At 39.2% G+C, this 17,345-nt stretch overlaps 1 protein-coding gene across 5 annotated transcripts in view; it reads left to right on the forward strand.

Moving 5' to 3' along the window:
• ADAMTSL3 (ADAMTS like 3) overlaps positions 1-17,345 on the forward strand; it is a 392,199-nt gene that overhangs the window by 269,623 nt on the left and 105,231 nt on the right. For all 5 annotated transcript variants that reach the window (XM_055362792.2, XM_055362793.2, XM_004056691.5 and 2 more), the window contains one exon: positions 6,789-6,918. In XM_055362792.2, coding sequence (XP_055218767.2) covers positions 6,789-6,918 — 130 coding nt within the window. The remainder of the gene's footprint in view (positions 1-6,788; positions 6,919-17,345) is intronic.

Genomic DNA, 17,345 nt, shown 5'->3' on the forward strand with positions numbered 1-17,345 from the left:
AGGATAAGTCTGCAATGACTGACAACCACAATACAATGAAATTTACACAGGCTTATATTTATTTCTTCAACATTCTTATTTCTGCTGGAAAAGTAATATACAAATTACAAGTTTCTGAAAAGATAAATTTTGGTCACATTCTGATATTCTGTATACTTATATTTTCTAACCTATCTTCACATCATACAGGAAATAAGAATAAATCCATTTGTTGTAATTACTGATGCTTAAGATCCTTGCATAGGTCTCTTTTCACATTGGAGTAGCAACAGAGAATTCTTTTTTAATTCCTAAAAGCATGAAGAATCCAGACACCAATCTCCAGCTTCCAAAGTGTGTGTATGTATGTATGTATGTATATCTATGTATGCATGTACTCATGCAGCAGTATCTGTGTGTGTAGATACATCATGTGTGTGCACACACATACTCATGTACATCCTGGAAGATATGCCTACCTTTTTAGTACCCTCTGGTAAGGTTTTATAATTTATTACATCATAAACATTCCTTACTGAAGTTCTTCTTTTATATTTTATATTGTTTGTTGTTTTTATGACCTCATTTTTTTACCTTTATGTTTTCCAACAACACAGGCTAGGAGTATATATGTGGACATTTGAGACCTGACCCCATTATGAACCCCAGCTCTGCAACTCTCTTTGTGCCATTTGTTTAAATTTGTAGAGTTGTGGTTTATTTTGCTAAAATGATAGCAGTCATACCTACCTCATTAGGCTTAATGAAATAATTAAATGTGATTATTAAATAAGGTGATGTTCAAAGAGTGTTTAATCACAGTGTGTGGTACACTGTATTAATAAATGTTAGTGGGATGACTATTTTATAATATAATAATAGAGCATTCCTCTTATATTGGAATGCTATTATTTCTCTTTTTAAAAATCTGACTAAATTGTTGAACACCTTAATACTTCTAATCATTTTTCAGCTTATTTTTATGAGTTTTCTAAGTAAATGATCATCTGCTATTAATGATGATTTTATCTTTCCCTTTCCAATAGTTATTTAAGTTTCACATTTTATTGGCTTGTCTAGAATTCCAGGAACAATTGTAAATAATGTGGATAATGCCAACCTTGTTTTGGTCCTGGCAGTAGTAGAAATCTCTTTATTGTTTCATTTTAAAACAATGTTCTACAAATATTTATTGTATGTTTCTATGTGCCAGTCACTGGCCTAGGTGATAGTGACTCAGTAGTTCCTAGCTTTGGAACTGAACTCTAATAGGGAAAATGCATTCATCACATAATCATACTCACACATATATAGAACTACCACTGGTTACAGCAATTGCAAAAGAAGTATATGGTGCTATGAAAAGGGGCATTTGACCTAATTACACTTGAATTGAGGCATTAGCTAAACAAAAGGGGGTTTGGAGGGGGTGGCACACGGATAATTTCCAGCAGAAAGAGCATATGCAAAGGCCAGCAGAAGGGTGCATGGTACATTCCAGGAATGGAAGAAGCCAGGCACAGTTGGAGTACTGAGAATGAGATAGGGTTTAGTGTGGCATGCTGCTAGACAGGAAGGCAGAGGCCAGACAATTATGGCCTTGCAGGCTATGTAGATTTGAGTCTATCCCAAGATCAATGGGAAGTCATTCAAGTAATTAAAGTGGGAGTTATGTGACCAAATTTTTATTTATTTCAAAAAGGTTAGTCCAGCTGTATTGTAGAGAATGGATTGGAAAGGATAAGGATGTTGTGAGAGCGATCACATAGGAAGCTATTGCCTATTCCAGACAAGAGCTTAGACCGGAATGGTGACCATGGTAGAGATGGAGTATGGTGGATGACTTTGAGAGACATGTAGGAGATAAAAGGATCTGTCAGTGGAGTGGGTAAGCAGGAGTGTGATGGCAAGTCTGAGTCCTAAGACTATTTTCTGAGGTGGTGAATGCTAAATGTTGGTGAGGGAACCCATGAGTTCATTTGTGGACATAATGCTTTTAAGATGCCTCTCGACTTCCAAGTGGAGATGCTAAGTAGTCAGTTGGATGTGTGGGTCTGAAGTGAAGAGGAGCGGTCTGAACTGGAATGGTACATTTATGCATCATCTGTGTATCCAAGGATTGAAGCCAGGGGCATGGACAAGAATTTTCAGGAGAATACCTATGAGGAGTGCAGAGGGTCTAGGACTAAGTCTTGAGGAAATTCAACATTCAGTGTCTGGGTGGAGGACACTAAGCCGCAAAGGTCTATGAGAAGAGATCAGCGAGATATGATAAAAACAGAAGTCTGTGGTGTAGTGGAAACCAAGGTCAGCTGTGTTGCATGCCATGCAGAGGCAGAGAGGTGAGGGTTCAGCACTGGTACTGGGTTCAGCAATGTGAAGCCGCTGGGGACTTAAGGAAAGGTCATTTCAGTGGAGGAGCAGAGATGGAAACCAGATTTGAAAGGGTTGAGGAAAGAATGATAAGTGACAGAGTGGAGATGAATAGAGGAGATTTTTTTTTTGCAGCAAAAATTGGCCATGTTAAAGAAAACAGACAGGAGGAGATGACTAAGATGGCCTTGCGGGTTGAGGCAGATCTGTGTGGGTGTGGGTGAAGGGTGGTGTTAATGTCAGAGACCCTTGGGTACATTTAAAAGGCAACAAGAAAGCTCTAGAATGAAAGTGAAAGGCAAAGCAATAAGTTTTCTAAGAAGATTGAAGGGGATGAAACTCCAAGCACAGTCGTGGAGATTGGTCTTAAATCATTGGAAGGGCAGCTTCTAATTGTAATAAGCAGGGAAAAGGCTAGTGAGGATATGAGAGTAGGTAGGTTTGTATGCTTATAAAAGGAAGTTCCCATCTGTTTGTTTCTGTGCTTTTGTGCATATGAATATTTGCTGAAAGTGATTGGTAGGTGAATGACAGATGTTTGAGGTAATGAGGAAATTTTATTATATACTGCTGATTATAATATGCTATTATTTAATTTAAGATATATATATGTATGTATGTATGATACTGATGCATGTAAATGCACTCTATTTTGCATAGTGGAGTACAAGAATTCCTTTCTACAAGTGGTAATGTGGGAACAAAGATTGCATTGGCCCACTATGGGCTCATTTGAGCATGCTCCCAATAGAGATGTGTTCCCGACATGGTACATTAGCAACTGCCGTTTTGTTTTCTCCAAATCCCTTCAAATCATGACAGGCCTCGAGCTGTAGTTTCTTCCAGCTCCTCTTGACATAATTGGTGACTTCCGCTCAGGCTCCAGTGGTTTATGATGCCCTTCCTAAGGCCAAATGGCTTTCAACAATCCTTAATCTTTAACAGCTGTCTCCTCAATTGGTTCCTAAAAAGAACTCACCTATTTGAAGTGCTACAAAACTTGCATTTTAACACCAAACAGGATACCTTTGGATCCATGAAATATTATGCTTCACTCTTTTTCATTACTCGGGACTTTACAGTAGTACCCCTTCAGTCAAACTAGCTAACAGCAGAAAGAGAAAAAAATTAACTGTTCTTTCCAAATGTGATCCTAGGCCTGTGTGTATGTGTGTATTTTGGAAACAAAGAACATCGTTATATATAATATAGCATTATACATGCCCACACTGTATGAAGCAGACCTCTTTTTTCCTCGTATAGGTTTAGGTATCATCAGGTTTTGGTAGTTTTGTGAGATGAACTGGCATTTTCTATACCTTTAAATAATTTTAAATAGTTTATATCATAGAAATCATCTGTTTAAAATGTTTGAAAGTGCTAGTTCCTACAACTCTCTAAATCTTGTCCTGTTTTTGGGATTGAGGGGGAGCATCATGGCTCCATCTTTAACATTATTTTCAAGTTTCCCCCCACTTATTGTTATATTCAATCCAAGTTCTTATAATAATTTTTAAATAAATTACATAATTTGGATTCACTTGGGACAAAAACCATCCATTTCATGAGGATACTGAAATTTATTTTCTAGAGTTGTTCATTGAGTCTGAAGTGGCTGTAAGCCTCCCTGTTCTCCCTTTTCCTGCCACAAATAATGTGTAACCTATTTACTCTTTGGCCTAGGACTTTGTACAAATTCTAATGTGTGGAGTTGGGGAGTTTAATTGTTTATTATTCACTTATGTTGGACTATATCATAGTCCGAGAATGTTACCTGCATAATTTATGACTTTTGAAACTTACTGCAGTTTCCTAGACTAATAGAGGATCCCTTTTTGTTAATGTTCCACGGATGCTTCAAGAAAGCATATTGTATCTATTTCTAGGGCCCAAGACTACTTGATTTTTAAAGCAACATAATTTTCTTACACAAATTATTTTTCCTTATTTATTTTACAACTTGGCATATTAAATACTGATTGGCACATAAAAGGCTCTGACTATGGATTTTAAAAAATCTCTCCTGGTATTCTTACACTGTGGGTGTATGTGTGTGTTATGTTATTTGACATGTTGAAGTAGTCAAGACTGTTGTTTGCAAATGGCAGAAACCCAACCAAGCAAAAAGAACATGTCAGCTTATGTATTGGCTCTGCTGCTTCTCTTGGAGTCTGTGTTTTTACCCTTTAAATATTAATTTATTTCTTGATGAAGGATAAAAAATATGTATATATTTTGAGACAGAGTCTTTCTCTGTGCCCAGGCTGGACTGCAGTGGTACAATCATAGCTTGCTGCAGCCCCAGCCTCCTGGGCTGAGGTGATCCTCTCACCCCAGCCCCCCGAGTAGCTGGGACTATAGGCACACCCACCACACCCAGCTAATTTTTGTATTTTTTTTTTTAGAGATGGGGTCTCACTATGTTGCCACAAGCTATATAGGTTTTTCTTTTTCTAAAAAAAAAGGCACTTTCATGATAACACTGCAGAAGTCATATGTGAAGTAAGGGATGTTGCCTCATGCTACAAAAGGAATTTATTCAAAAAATGATGCTGACGTTTCAACACTTGATGTATTATGTTCTAAATTCATAGTTGTAATTATTACCTAAATTTTGTTATAAGATGAGGTAAACTTATTTTTATAATTTTTCCTTTTTTAACTTTAACTTTTGAAAGTAAATGCTTAATCAAATCTTTTAAGGTGAGAAGTGTCTAAGTAACATTGTAGGACCAATGTATGGGATGGGAGATATTTTGTGGCCATTTTTCAAAATATACTCTACCTCAATAAGTATCCTAAACATCTATTAAACTTATAAATTATTTTCAGTAAACTTGCTTTAAGACAGAAAAGTGTGTCATGAGTGTTGTACAATTCCATCCAGAATGGGTTATAATGGGGCTTTAAGGCCCGCTTATTCAGAAAATGTTCCAAAATAGTCTCTGTAATAAAAATTTCTAAAGAATTTCTGTTACAAATTAAAATATATTTGAAAGTTAACTGGATTTTTCTCAGATTTAAAAAAAATGAAACATACTAGAAAATGAACACTTAAACCTCTACAGGGTAACTACGTTTTGATATTTGCAAATAAAACCTAGAGTTATTAAGTTGTAGCAATGCCTTCTTATATCTCACGTTAGCCAACGTTTATTTTAAAAGTTCATAGAAGATACATGCAGATTTAATACTGCATCCTGCCATGGCAGGGAACATAAAATTACAACTGAAGACAGCAGGAGAAAATTTATTAGAAAGAACTGAACATCACAAATATATATTTTAGAAGTATTTTTGGCCAATACTACATCCTGTAAAATACTGTAAAATGGTTGAATTGAAACATGGCATTTGGAAAAAGAACCACAACCTTGTAACATAATGGAACGCACATTCTTGCATGAAAATGAATGCATTTGCATATTTCAAATAACATAGTCAGTTGCTATTACAGTTTGTTTGTGACTTTTTAATCAAAAGTTTGATTTACATCTTGTTCCGTCTGATTTTCCAATAATTTTTTTTGTCCCAGCGGACAAAGAATACTGGTTGAGAACATAGGCTTTGGGGTCAGACAGACCTGTCTGGCCCCAAAGGGAAAATATGCTTGTGAAAGTTCATATTTTCACAAGGAGCAGTCTTGTACTTTTTGGCTGTATTGCATTTTAGAATCCCTAGAGTATGTACAAAAGAAAGATCACTGAATTAGGAGGCAGGGAATTTAATTTTTAGGCTTGAATCTACCACATTTTTGCTGTCTTAGTTTCTCTCTAGACCTCAGTTTCCTTAGTATTAAATTAATAAAATGGAGGTAATAATACTATTCTTTTGACCTCACTGATTATTGTGAAAGCACTTTGTACACTTTCCAAATAGGAGGTATTGTTATTGTTTTTCCTAGCAATAGAAATGTTACAAATTACAGTCATAGTAAACAGGAACTCAAATCATAATTAAAATTTTGAGGAGTTGTGTCTGCCAGATTTAGCACATATGCAGTGATATAGAGAAAATGTTATTCTTTAGCAGCTGATTCAAAAATTCCTCTTAAGGAAACTATTGTGACTGTTTGGAAGGAACACCTTGATGGCTTATTTGGGGGAACTCCTAGCTTTGAGTACATTTGGAATGCAGATAAGTCCAAGGGTGGATGGGGAGTTGGGATGCTCTTGAATGTTTCAAGGTAAGTAGATTTGGGAGAGAGGGAGTAAAGGGACTGAATTTAAAAGGTGAATAAGGGAATATCATAAACTAGGAGACTTTGGATAATGCAAAGTTGTTTGTTCCCAGGTGTACCCTCAAATGCAGCCTGCAGCCCTATGATAGTCAAAAGGGCAGTATGCTAAGAATGAGAAGACCTAAGACTCTATTTTCTTTTTTCCACAATAAATTATTCCATGTCATTTGCATTTTTTCCTCTTTCCAACCTGCAGGCCATCAAGAAGCCATAGCAGTGTGCTTACACATCCAGACCCAGCAGACAGTCAATGACAGCTTGTGTGATATGGTCCACCGTCCTCCAGCCATGAGCCAGGCCTGTAACACAGAGCCCTGTCCCCCCAGGTATGTGCTGTCTTGTGTTCCTGGTATATACCATGTCCGGTTGGTAACACCCTCCCTGCAGAGAAACCCACCTAAGTGCAGACTTGTGGCTTCACCCAAGGTAGATATGCTAAGCCTGCTTCAGAGCTCTCTTCTCTGCTGAAGTTATGCTCCAGCCAGATTCTTGCCTAGGTGCTCAGATGCAGCCATGTTGAACAGGAGTGCTCTTGAGGCTCACTTTTGTTTGCATCGAACACGAATGAACATAAAGTGGCCTGCTACCCGCAAAACCATGAGATCAGTGGATTTGTTCTCTTTCTCCTCCCTGTTTCCTCCAGGGCACTTCTTCCCTTAATATCCCATCAGAAAGCGCAGGATTTGCATTAGAGTTAACATTGGTACACAGTAGGTGCTTAATCCATATTAGTTGAGTGACTGTGTAATCTCCTGTTTGATATCTAGCACTCATACTGGTGTATTATTACCTTCCCATTGACTTGCCTTGGATCTCAGATTGTGGGGTATAATATTATAAACCCCAATGAGTAGGTGAGGGTGATCTTCTTGATCTCTTTGGCTGATAGGTTTACCTTAAAAGTTAATCTGCTTCCTTGTTTAAGTCATGGTAAGATCCTGAGGAATTTTATCAGAAGAGAAGTAGGTTGTTCTCATGTTCCTGTGTCCCTGGTGCTGCTGGCTACAGAGGGTGATAACTGAACATCATTGGTTTCTCACACAAGACCTTTCTGAATATAGCCCCTAGTCTTTTCCTTCCTCTCTCCTTTACCCTTATTATCTTGTGACCCCTCTTCTGTGAGAAGAATTAGTTGCCAAAGATGTTGAGCCCATTCCCAGTCACCTCCTGCCTCTCCTACCTCTTAGTCGTTTGCCCCACTAATGAAATCCTTTCATTTGCTAAAGCAAGTTCTGCTATGTTTAGGACTCTCAGTGACTGAGGGAGGTTATTGTATCCTCCTGCCGTATTAGTCTAAGGATAAGTGTATTTTATGTTTATTCAGAAAATAAGTTGTGCTTCTGGAATTCTCTTGACCCTTCTGATTTTAATTCCATGCAATCTGTTGGCTATGATGTTTCTCCTGCCTTGATTGCATAAGGGTGGTGAAGGTGGGGATCGATACGTTAGGTCCCCCTAGAAATCAGGCCCTCCACATCCTGGAGATGGGCACCCCTTCCTTGAGAGTCTTGTTCTCCAGCCCGCACAGTCTCAGGAGGAGGCCAGTGTGTGCCTCATCCTTGGTGAAATCACACCTGCCATGTAATGGGCACAGTGTTTTGTATCCATTACCATATTTCTCGCTTCTGTTGAGACCTACAGAAGTACTGGGAGCTTGTTGGCTTATGTTAGAGCCATCTGGCTGTGCGTGGTTGAGGTGATGCAGTAGAGGCCTGTAGACTTACCTTGGTGAGCAAAGCAAGGCCCAGAAACAGCACTGGGAAATCTGTTTCCCTGCCACCTCCCACTCCCACCCCCAGGTTTACAGCATTCCAGAGTAATCCACGCTAGAATGCAGATTGCAGAAGAGACAATAAAGGAGGGGTGTTAGGAAGGTTTGATGTAACTAGGAGTCAAGACATCTACTTTGTCAAGTATGTCCAGACTTTTCCAAGAATAGCAAATATATTGGAGCAGTGTTGAATATATATTCACTTGGAATGACCCTTCTATCTTTAGAGAAATAGCACTTGTGTAATGGCACGTAGTAATCCGAATTATTTATCTATGTTTCTCAGTTTTTTCTGTTCTAATATTGGAACCACTGAATTAGATACTTTTGGAAAAGCTGGGGTTTCTGTTTTCCTCCCCTGCTACATCCCTTCCCTGAGGCAGTGAAGATGGAAACAGATGACCACCTTCCTGTACAGGAGCAAGGCACAGGGGAAAATACAGGGAGGGGGCAAAACATAGTTATATTTCTCAACATATTTCCCCATGACATTGGAATCATGTACCATATCATTTTGTAAACTGTTTTCTTAAATTTAATCTGCGGATGGGGCACGAGGTAGATGTTAAATAAACAGCATCTCAAGAGCAAGAATACTATGAGGGCCTAAAATAAATTGGTGGGGCGGGGAAGCCGGGGAGGTTGGTGCAGGTCATTCCTGAGGAAGTTATTTAAGACATAAACACAGGCAGGAATCTGCCAGGAGAGGTGTAGAGGAATGAGTGCTCTGGGCAGAGGGAACAGTATGTGCAAAGGCCCCAAGGAAAGAAAGAGCTCAGTGTGCTCAAGGAACTGGAGAGAAAGGAAATCAGTGTGTCATCAGATGAGATAGGAATGGGCAAGGGCCATGGTAAGCACTTGGACTTCATCCAGAGAGTCAGTGGGAAGTCATTGGAGGGTTTGAGCAATGAAGTGGTACATCAGATTTACATTTTAAAAAGATTACTCAAACACAGAAATGGGGAGAACAAAATGGAGACAATTAGATCAAGTATAAATCTTTTAAGAAAATTATTTAAAACTAGGGATCCAGCCCACCACAATTCCATTTGAGCGTCCTCGATTTAAAGCCTGCCTCCATGTGAATCTGCAAATATCATCGTTTCCTTTTTATTGTTTATATGACACTAACAACTTTTTTTTTTTTTTTTTTTTTGAGACGGAGTTTCGCTCTTGTTGCCCAGGCTGGAGTGCAATGGCACAATCTTATGGCTCACTGCAACTTCCACCTCCTGGGTTCAAGCGATTCGCCTGCCTCAGCCTCCCGAGTAGCTGGGGTCACAGGTGCCTGCCACCATGCCCAGATAATTTTTTGTATTTTTAGTAGAGATGGGGTTTCACCATGTTGGGTAGGCTGGTCTCAAATTCCTGACCTCAGGTGATCCACCTGCCTCGGCCTCCCAAAATGTTGCGATTACAGGCATAAGCCACCGCACCCGGCCACCAACAGCATTGTTTATCAAAATAGTTGAATCCCTTTCTATACCATGAATATCAGTGCACCTCTACTGTCTTTTCCAAAAATGCTCAGTGTCTCCTTCAGAAATACTGCTTTCCCAACCATGGCCCCCATGCTCCAGTATTTTGCAGAGCAGTTTTAAGAGTTCTACAATCCATAAATCCTTTTCTTTCTTTCTTTCTTTTTTCTTTTTTTTTTTTTTTTTTTGAGTCGGAGTCTCACTCTGTTGCCCAGGCTGGAGTGCAATGGCACAGTCTCGGCCCACTGCAGCCTCTGCCTCCTGGGTTCAAGTGATTCTCCTGCCTGAGCTTCCTGAGTAGCTGAGACTACAGGCATACGCCACCACACCCAGCTAATTTTTGTATTTTTCGTAGAGATGGGATTTTGCCATGTTGGCCAGGCCGATCTCAAACTGACCTCGAGTGATCCGCCCACCTCAGCCTCCCAAAGTGCTGGGATTACAGATGTGAGCCACCGCACCTGGCCCATAAATCCTTTTCTATGTACTGTTTTATTTAAAACAATGGATGAACCTGTTCACAACTTACGCCTGCACTGTATCAGGTGTTTTGCTGTGCAACAATTTGAAAATCACTGCCCTAAGTCTCTTTTTGGTGAAAAGTAGCTAGTACTATTCTTATTAATAGCTTCACATTCTTTCAGAAATGTGCTAATAAATATATAATGAATAAAGGCTCTTGTTTTCTGTATATGAAAACTGAAATTTAGGATTTTTAGGTAATTGGTGACTTCTCCATGAGCATACACTAAATAAATTGTATACTACAACATAAAGCCCAAACATGGAGCATTTCTCATGAGATGTCATCTAGTCCAAATTCTGCCTTTTCTGGATGGCCAAATGGAGGCTGTGGGAGCCTACATATTATGCTACTAGTAGAGCTGGTCTCCTGATTTCCAGTCCCTCTGCTAGCCATCCCCTTTGTCTACTCTAGCCAGTACTCTCTTTCTAGAAAGATGACTAAAAAAAAAATGGTTTCGAATTTGCACAGACTTAAAATTGTGACTACAATTTGGCTGTGTGATTTTTTTTTCTTTTTTTTTGAGATAGGGTCTCTCTCTGTTGCTCAGGCTGGAGTGCAGCAGTATGATCACAGTTCACTGCAGCCTTGAACTTCTGGGGTCAAGTGATCCTCCTGCCTCAGCCTCCCAAGTTGCTGGGATTACAGGAATGAGCCATGTGCATCACTAATTTTTAAAAATTTTTTAAAGTTTTTAGAGATTAGGTTTTTCTCTGTCATCTAAGCTGGAGTGCAGTGGTGCAGTCATGGCTCACTACAGCCTTGACCTCCTGGGCTCAAGACATCCTCTCATCTCAACCTTCCAAGCCCCTAGGATTATAGGCATGAGTGACCATGCCCAGCTAGCTATGATATATTGCTAGCCATTAACAAAGAAGAGTAAAAAGAAGAAAATACAGCCCAATATGTTGGGGTGTATTTTATTTCTAGATTTAAATCTTACTGCAGATTGACATGAAGCTAGTCTTCACCAGAGTTCTGTCCTGTTTCTAGCCAAGTAACAACTAAAACAGAGAAAATGAAAATGATAACAACATGAAAGGCACTTCAAATGAGCATGATTTGCATATCACAGGATGAAAAGAGAGGCCCTAAGAACACTGATGAAACTCTCAGTTTTATTTTTGTGAAAATAACTGTTCCACTCTTGCTCTGGAAGTGAAGGTAGCCATAATGTGTCATCATATAATTTTTTCAGAAAAGAAAGCCAAAATATGAAACAATTTACAATTCATTCTCTGCCATTCTAAGAATTAGTGCATAAAGTTGGCATTACAACCACAATTATGTTCAAGATAAGATAACTTGATTTTATAATTTTTAATTTAAATTTTCAAGACTGAATCAAACATTTTCCCCCACTTTATCATGAAACCTGAGTTTCTTTTTTGAGTGGAATCACATAAAGTGGCCTTTTATGGTTTTTGTTCTCTGATAATATGAACTTGAGATTCTTGACCATTTACTTTTCAATACTCGATGAATTTGTCCTAATCATGTGTCACTGCCACTGCCTTAATTCAGATATGTTTTACCTGAACTGTTTCACAAGTTTCTAAATGAACTCTTGCCTCTCTTGTTTCCTGCTCTGATCCATGTGCACACACGACTATGAAAGATCTTCATCTTTCTAAGTTGCAAAATGACTGTGTGTGCCTCTGCATGAAACCTTCAACAACACTCCTTTATCTATGGATTAAAACCCACATTCTCTACTTTGGCATGTGTTTCTTTTGCCGGGGCTGCCATAACAAAGCACCAGAAACAGAGTGGCTTAAAGAACAGAAATTTATCATCTCCCAGATCTGGAGACCAGAAGTCCAAAATTAAGGTGTCCGCGGCGTTGATTCTTTCTTAGAGCTGTGAGGGAGCCTCGGTTCCATGGCTTTCTCCTGGCAGGTAACCTCTGGCATTCTTTGGCTTGTGAATGGCATTGTCCCTGTGATTTCATATTGTTTTCCTTCTCTGTGTCTTTGTGTCCACATTTCTCCTTTTCATAAGGACGTCACTTGTATTGGAGTAGGGCCTACTCTAATGACCTCATCTTGATCATCTGCAAAGAACTTATTTCCGAATAAGGTCACAGTCACAAGTACTGGGGGTTATAACTTCCACATCTTTTGTGGGAAGGCAATTCAACCTATAACAGCATATAAATGCCTTTGTGACCCTGGATCCAACGCTTAAACCACATCTCCTGTCACCTCTACCACACACACACACACACACACACACACACAGAGAGAGAGAGAGAGAGACAGAGAGACAGAGACAGAGAGACAGAGACAGACACACACACACACACACTCAGACTCACCCTAAGGAACTTGCTCAGCAGCCACAGTAAATTATGCACCATGACCCACACTCCTGCTCATTCATGCCATTTGGACCTTTGCACACACTATGCCCTCTGCCTCTTAGAGACCTTCGCTACTATGACATTAGTTAATTCTCTCCCATAAAAGTAATCATTGGCTCACTTCTCACTGGTAAAATGAAGTTCAACAGAATGTGAGATAGGATCCTTACCTGAGACACTTGATAGCAAGGAACTCTCAAAAGTCAAAAGAAAATTGGAAATGGATCAGGGACATGGGATAAAGCCCCAGTTCCACGTCTCTCAAGGAATTTCAGGTGAGTTCCTTAGCTCTCTGGACCCTGTTTCTTAATATGAATAATGAAGAAAGGTGTTGGACTTTATGATCACCGAGGTCCCCTAAGCTCCAGTCTTTCATTTTTGAGTAGTGCTTTCAGGTTGCATTTTTCACTCATGTCTTCAAATTATGTCTAGTCCTTTTGTAACAATCCTTATGTCCATACCTGAGTAGTGTGAAGTGCTTGGGGTTTTAGTTCTAAGGATGACAGCCTTGGTTTGACCTGCCCAGGAGGTCAAGGTAGGGTTGAGTTTAGTCAGTGCTCTTCCATTGCCCACCAAACCAGAACAAGATTTAGCAACAAATCTAGAAATTGTTTCTTAAATTTACTGAAGAAAGCTTACTGGTTTATTCATGCATCAGCCTGTGTACTGTATCCCCTTTCTCTCATCACTGTGCCTCAGCAAGAGTTCTTACACATTCTCTTCCTCAGCAATCTCTTGCCCACAGAGCTTCCAAGCTAGGAATAATAGAGCAGACAACATGTCTTGGCCACTTTGCAAAATTAAGAGTCTGTTTTTATGTGAAAGGAAATACTATTCCTCGTTTCAAAGTTGCAAATTTAATAAACTTTTCAAAGGTTGAGAGTTATATTGGAAAAAAACCAGCGGAGACAAAGGTTTGATGCCAAAATAAAGGTAAGTTTACAAAAATGTTTTAGGTTCTAGAAACTAGTGGTGTAGGAATAACAGGAACAGGGTGTTGCATAATATTTTCCATACAAATATTTACTGACTCCAAGGGCAATAGCAGTAAAATATCACCCCAGGGTGAAACTTACCACTGAGATTGGGTTGAACAGCCAGTGGATCTTTATTTACCCAAAGGCAAATGTATTTGATGTATTAGCCTGGGCTCTCCAAGGTGGGGTGTTGGATGTTTATTTGCTTTTACGGGGTTACTCCCCCGATCTATCCTATAACTGCTGAGTGCCTGCTATTTATGGAGTTTGCTTTTTCCAGGAGAGAGCCAGCAGCTTGTAGAAACATGCTGGGTTACATAATGGTCCCGCTAGTCTGAGGAGAGCCTTCTTCTCTAACAGGATTCAATACTGCTGGGGAAGAAAGGAGGAAAGCAAGAGGCAATAGTGATGTGTTTCTGTACCAGCTTGTTACCTATTTCTTGATATAAAAAACAATTCTTTATTGAGTTCATTGTCTGTGAATAAGAAATTGTTGCCCATTTCTTAAATAAAAACAGCTCCATCTCCAGTTCCTTGTGACTATAATTGATTTATCTAGCTATACACTTGCTCAAAAGATGATCATCCTGAAGTCACATCAATAAACTTACAAATTTAAGCTGAATTGTTTTAATCATGAAACAGAAACCTAATTATTTAGCTATGTAGTCCAATTGTCATCCAAATATGACCCATGTATCTACTTTCGGTGACTTCACTCACATTCAAAACTTCTGGAATTTAGATATTATCAATTATAGTCTAAGTAATTGATAGACTTCCAATTAAGATGGTGTTGTAACATCATATTCTGTTCCAAATACAGATCAATGGTAGATGCAGTATAAAAGGGGGCCTATCAAAGACACAAGTAAGAAAACAACTACCTGGGCTAGGAAAGGAATGGAAACATGAGGTGGTGAATGGAGCTGCACTTGTGGTTATTTGGAGCTTGAGGTCCCAAAGCAATTGTAGCAAATGACAGTTCAGTTTCTAAGATAAAAGAAAAATAGTTGATGATTTGGGGAAAGGGAAGAAAATTAAGAAATATGGAAGTAACGTCAGAGAATGAAGATATGAAGTAAACTGTTTACTAAAACTTAAGAAAAAATATCCACTCCTAGTATCAAGAGAAACAAATGAAAATAAATCCCTACATAGATATGAAATAGTGAAACTACAGAAAATCAGGGACGATAAGAAAATCTTAAAAGCTACCACTCATGAAAAACAGATTAACTACAAACAACTTATCAACAATTGGAGTTTCTGGAAGACAAAGGAATAATATCTTCAGAATACTGAGGGAAAATCATGATCACCATAGAGCTAAACTTGCTGAACTATTATTTCAAGTATGTGACTGTATACATCAATTTCTAACCACATGATGGACTTGATATCCTTAAAGGCTTTTTGCTAAATACCTCTAAAATACTGGGTAAAATATGTAAAACATATCTTGAAATGCAGAACTAAGCTTGTAAGAAAGTAAGAGAAATCCTCAGAAGCCAAAAACAAGCTGAAGCATTGCCTTAGTGGGGACAGTTGTCAGTCTCAGTAACCTACACTTTTTGGCTTTGAGATCTTTTGCCTGATAGACAAGTCCTTAGACCTTCAGATGGTAAGGAATAGAATGGAGATTCCCCATACAAAGCCAGGGTCTACCTCAATGGAAAGGCAAATTCAAAAAATGAAATCCATCCTGTAAAGAGAGATTGCAAGGAGAACTATCTGTCTCAGGTCTGCCTCTGAATGGAAGGAATCAGAAAGTCTCCCCTGAGAATCTAAGAGCTACAAGTAGCCCTTTATGTAGGAGTAGGGTTTATATTCACTCTATGTGATCCAAAAAATTAATTCATACTGGTCTTGATAGAGGTGATGTAAATCCTGCAAGGAGGAATGTATCTTCTACCCAGACCTTAAAATTCCCACAAAGACATAATGAGCATTAGCTCATAATCAAAATTTTTTAAAAACACATGAAGAAACAATGTGTGAGAGTCAGTGGGGGAAAAAACAGAATCAGATACACAGAGCATCGTAAATTGGAATTATCAGGTACAGAATATAAACATATTTATTTAAAATATTTACATATATAAAACAGGAAATTAAAAATCTACGCTATGAGCAATAAACTATCAAAAATACTTGGAAGATTGTTTAGAAGAACCAATTATCACATTGAACCATCTGAAACTTTCTGTTTGGTCAAAAATGGTCAATATTGGCTGTTTATATGGTTCCGCTAATAGAATATCTAGAAGTTAAAAATACAGTGATTGAAATTCAAAAGTTATGTGCTGGAGTAAACAGGTAAAATGGAAGAGAAAGCTGAAAAAATTACCCAGAATAAAGCATGGAGAATACATAAAATATGTAAAATATCCACAAAAGGTAGATACAGAGGAAATATTGAGAAGGTTTATCATATATAAAAATGGAGTTTTAAAAAGAAAACAAGAGGTGGCATTTTCCCCCTGCTCTACAGGTCTGTGGAACTTTCAACCAGAGGGGGTGATATAGGATATCTTGCAGAAGAAATTTCTAAGAAGCAAAGCATTCAAGAGGTAACTTGGGTGCCTTAAAAATATTTAGTTTTATGCATTCACAAAGAGATGATTTGGAATTGGAACTTATGTTTAAAAGGGAAGCAAAGCATAAAAGTTTAGAAAATTTGCAGCCTGACAATGCAATAGAAAAGAAAAACCCATTTTCCGAGGAGAAATTCAAGCCTGCTGCAAAAATTTGTATAAGTAACAAGGAGCCAAATGTTAATTGCCAAGACTATGGGGGAAATGTCTCCAGGGCACCTCAGTGGTTTTCATGGCAGCCCCTCCCATCACAGGCCCAGAGGCCTAGGAGGAAAGGATGGTTTCATGCTCTAGTCCCAGGGCCTTTGCTGCTTTGTGCAGTCTCAGGACTTGGTGCCCTGCATCCCAGGCATGGCTAAAATGAGCCAACATACAGCTCAGTCCATTGCTTCAGAGGGTGCAAGCCCCAAGCCTTGGTGGCTTCCACGTGGTGTTGGGCCTGCAGGTGCACAGAAGTCAAAAATCGAGGTTTGGGAGCCTTTGCCTAGATTTCAGAGGATGTCCAGGCAGAAGTTTGCTGTAAGGGTGGAGCCTTCATGGAGAACCTCTGCTGGGGCAATACAGAAGGGAAATGTGGGGTCAGAATCCCTACACAGAGTCCCCACTGGGACACTGCCTAGTGGAGCTGTGAGAAGAGGGCCACTATCCTCCAGACCCCAGAATGGTAGATCCACTGACAGCTTGCACTGTGTTCCTGAAAAAGCTGCAGACAACGTCAGCCCATGAAAGCAGCTGGGAGGGGGGGCTGTATCCTGCAAAGCCACAAGGGCGGAGCTTTCCAAGACCATGGGAGCCCATCTCTTGCATCAGTGTGACCTGTATGCGAGACACGTAGTCAAAAGAAGATCATTTCAGAGCTTTCAGATTTTACTGCCCAGCTAAATTTTAGACTTGCATGGGCCCTGTAGCCCCTTCATTTGGGCCAATTTCTCCCATTTGGAATGGATGTATTTACACAATGCCTGTACCCCCATTATATCTAGGAAGTAACTAACTTGATTTTCATTTTACAGGCTTATAGGCAGAGGGGACTTGCCTTGTCTCA

The sequence above is a fragment of the Gorilla gorilla genome, chromosome 16 (assembly GCF_029281585.2).
Source record: "Gorilla gorilla gorilla isolate KB3781 chromosome 16, NHGRI_mGorGor1-v2.1_pri, whole genome shotgun sequence".
In the NCBI taxonomy this organism is placed as follows: Eukaryota; Metazoa; Chordata; class Mammalia; order Primates; family Hominidae; genus Gorilla; species Gorilla gorilla.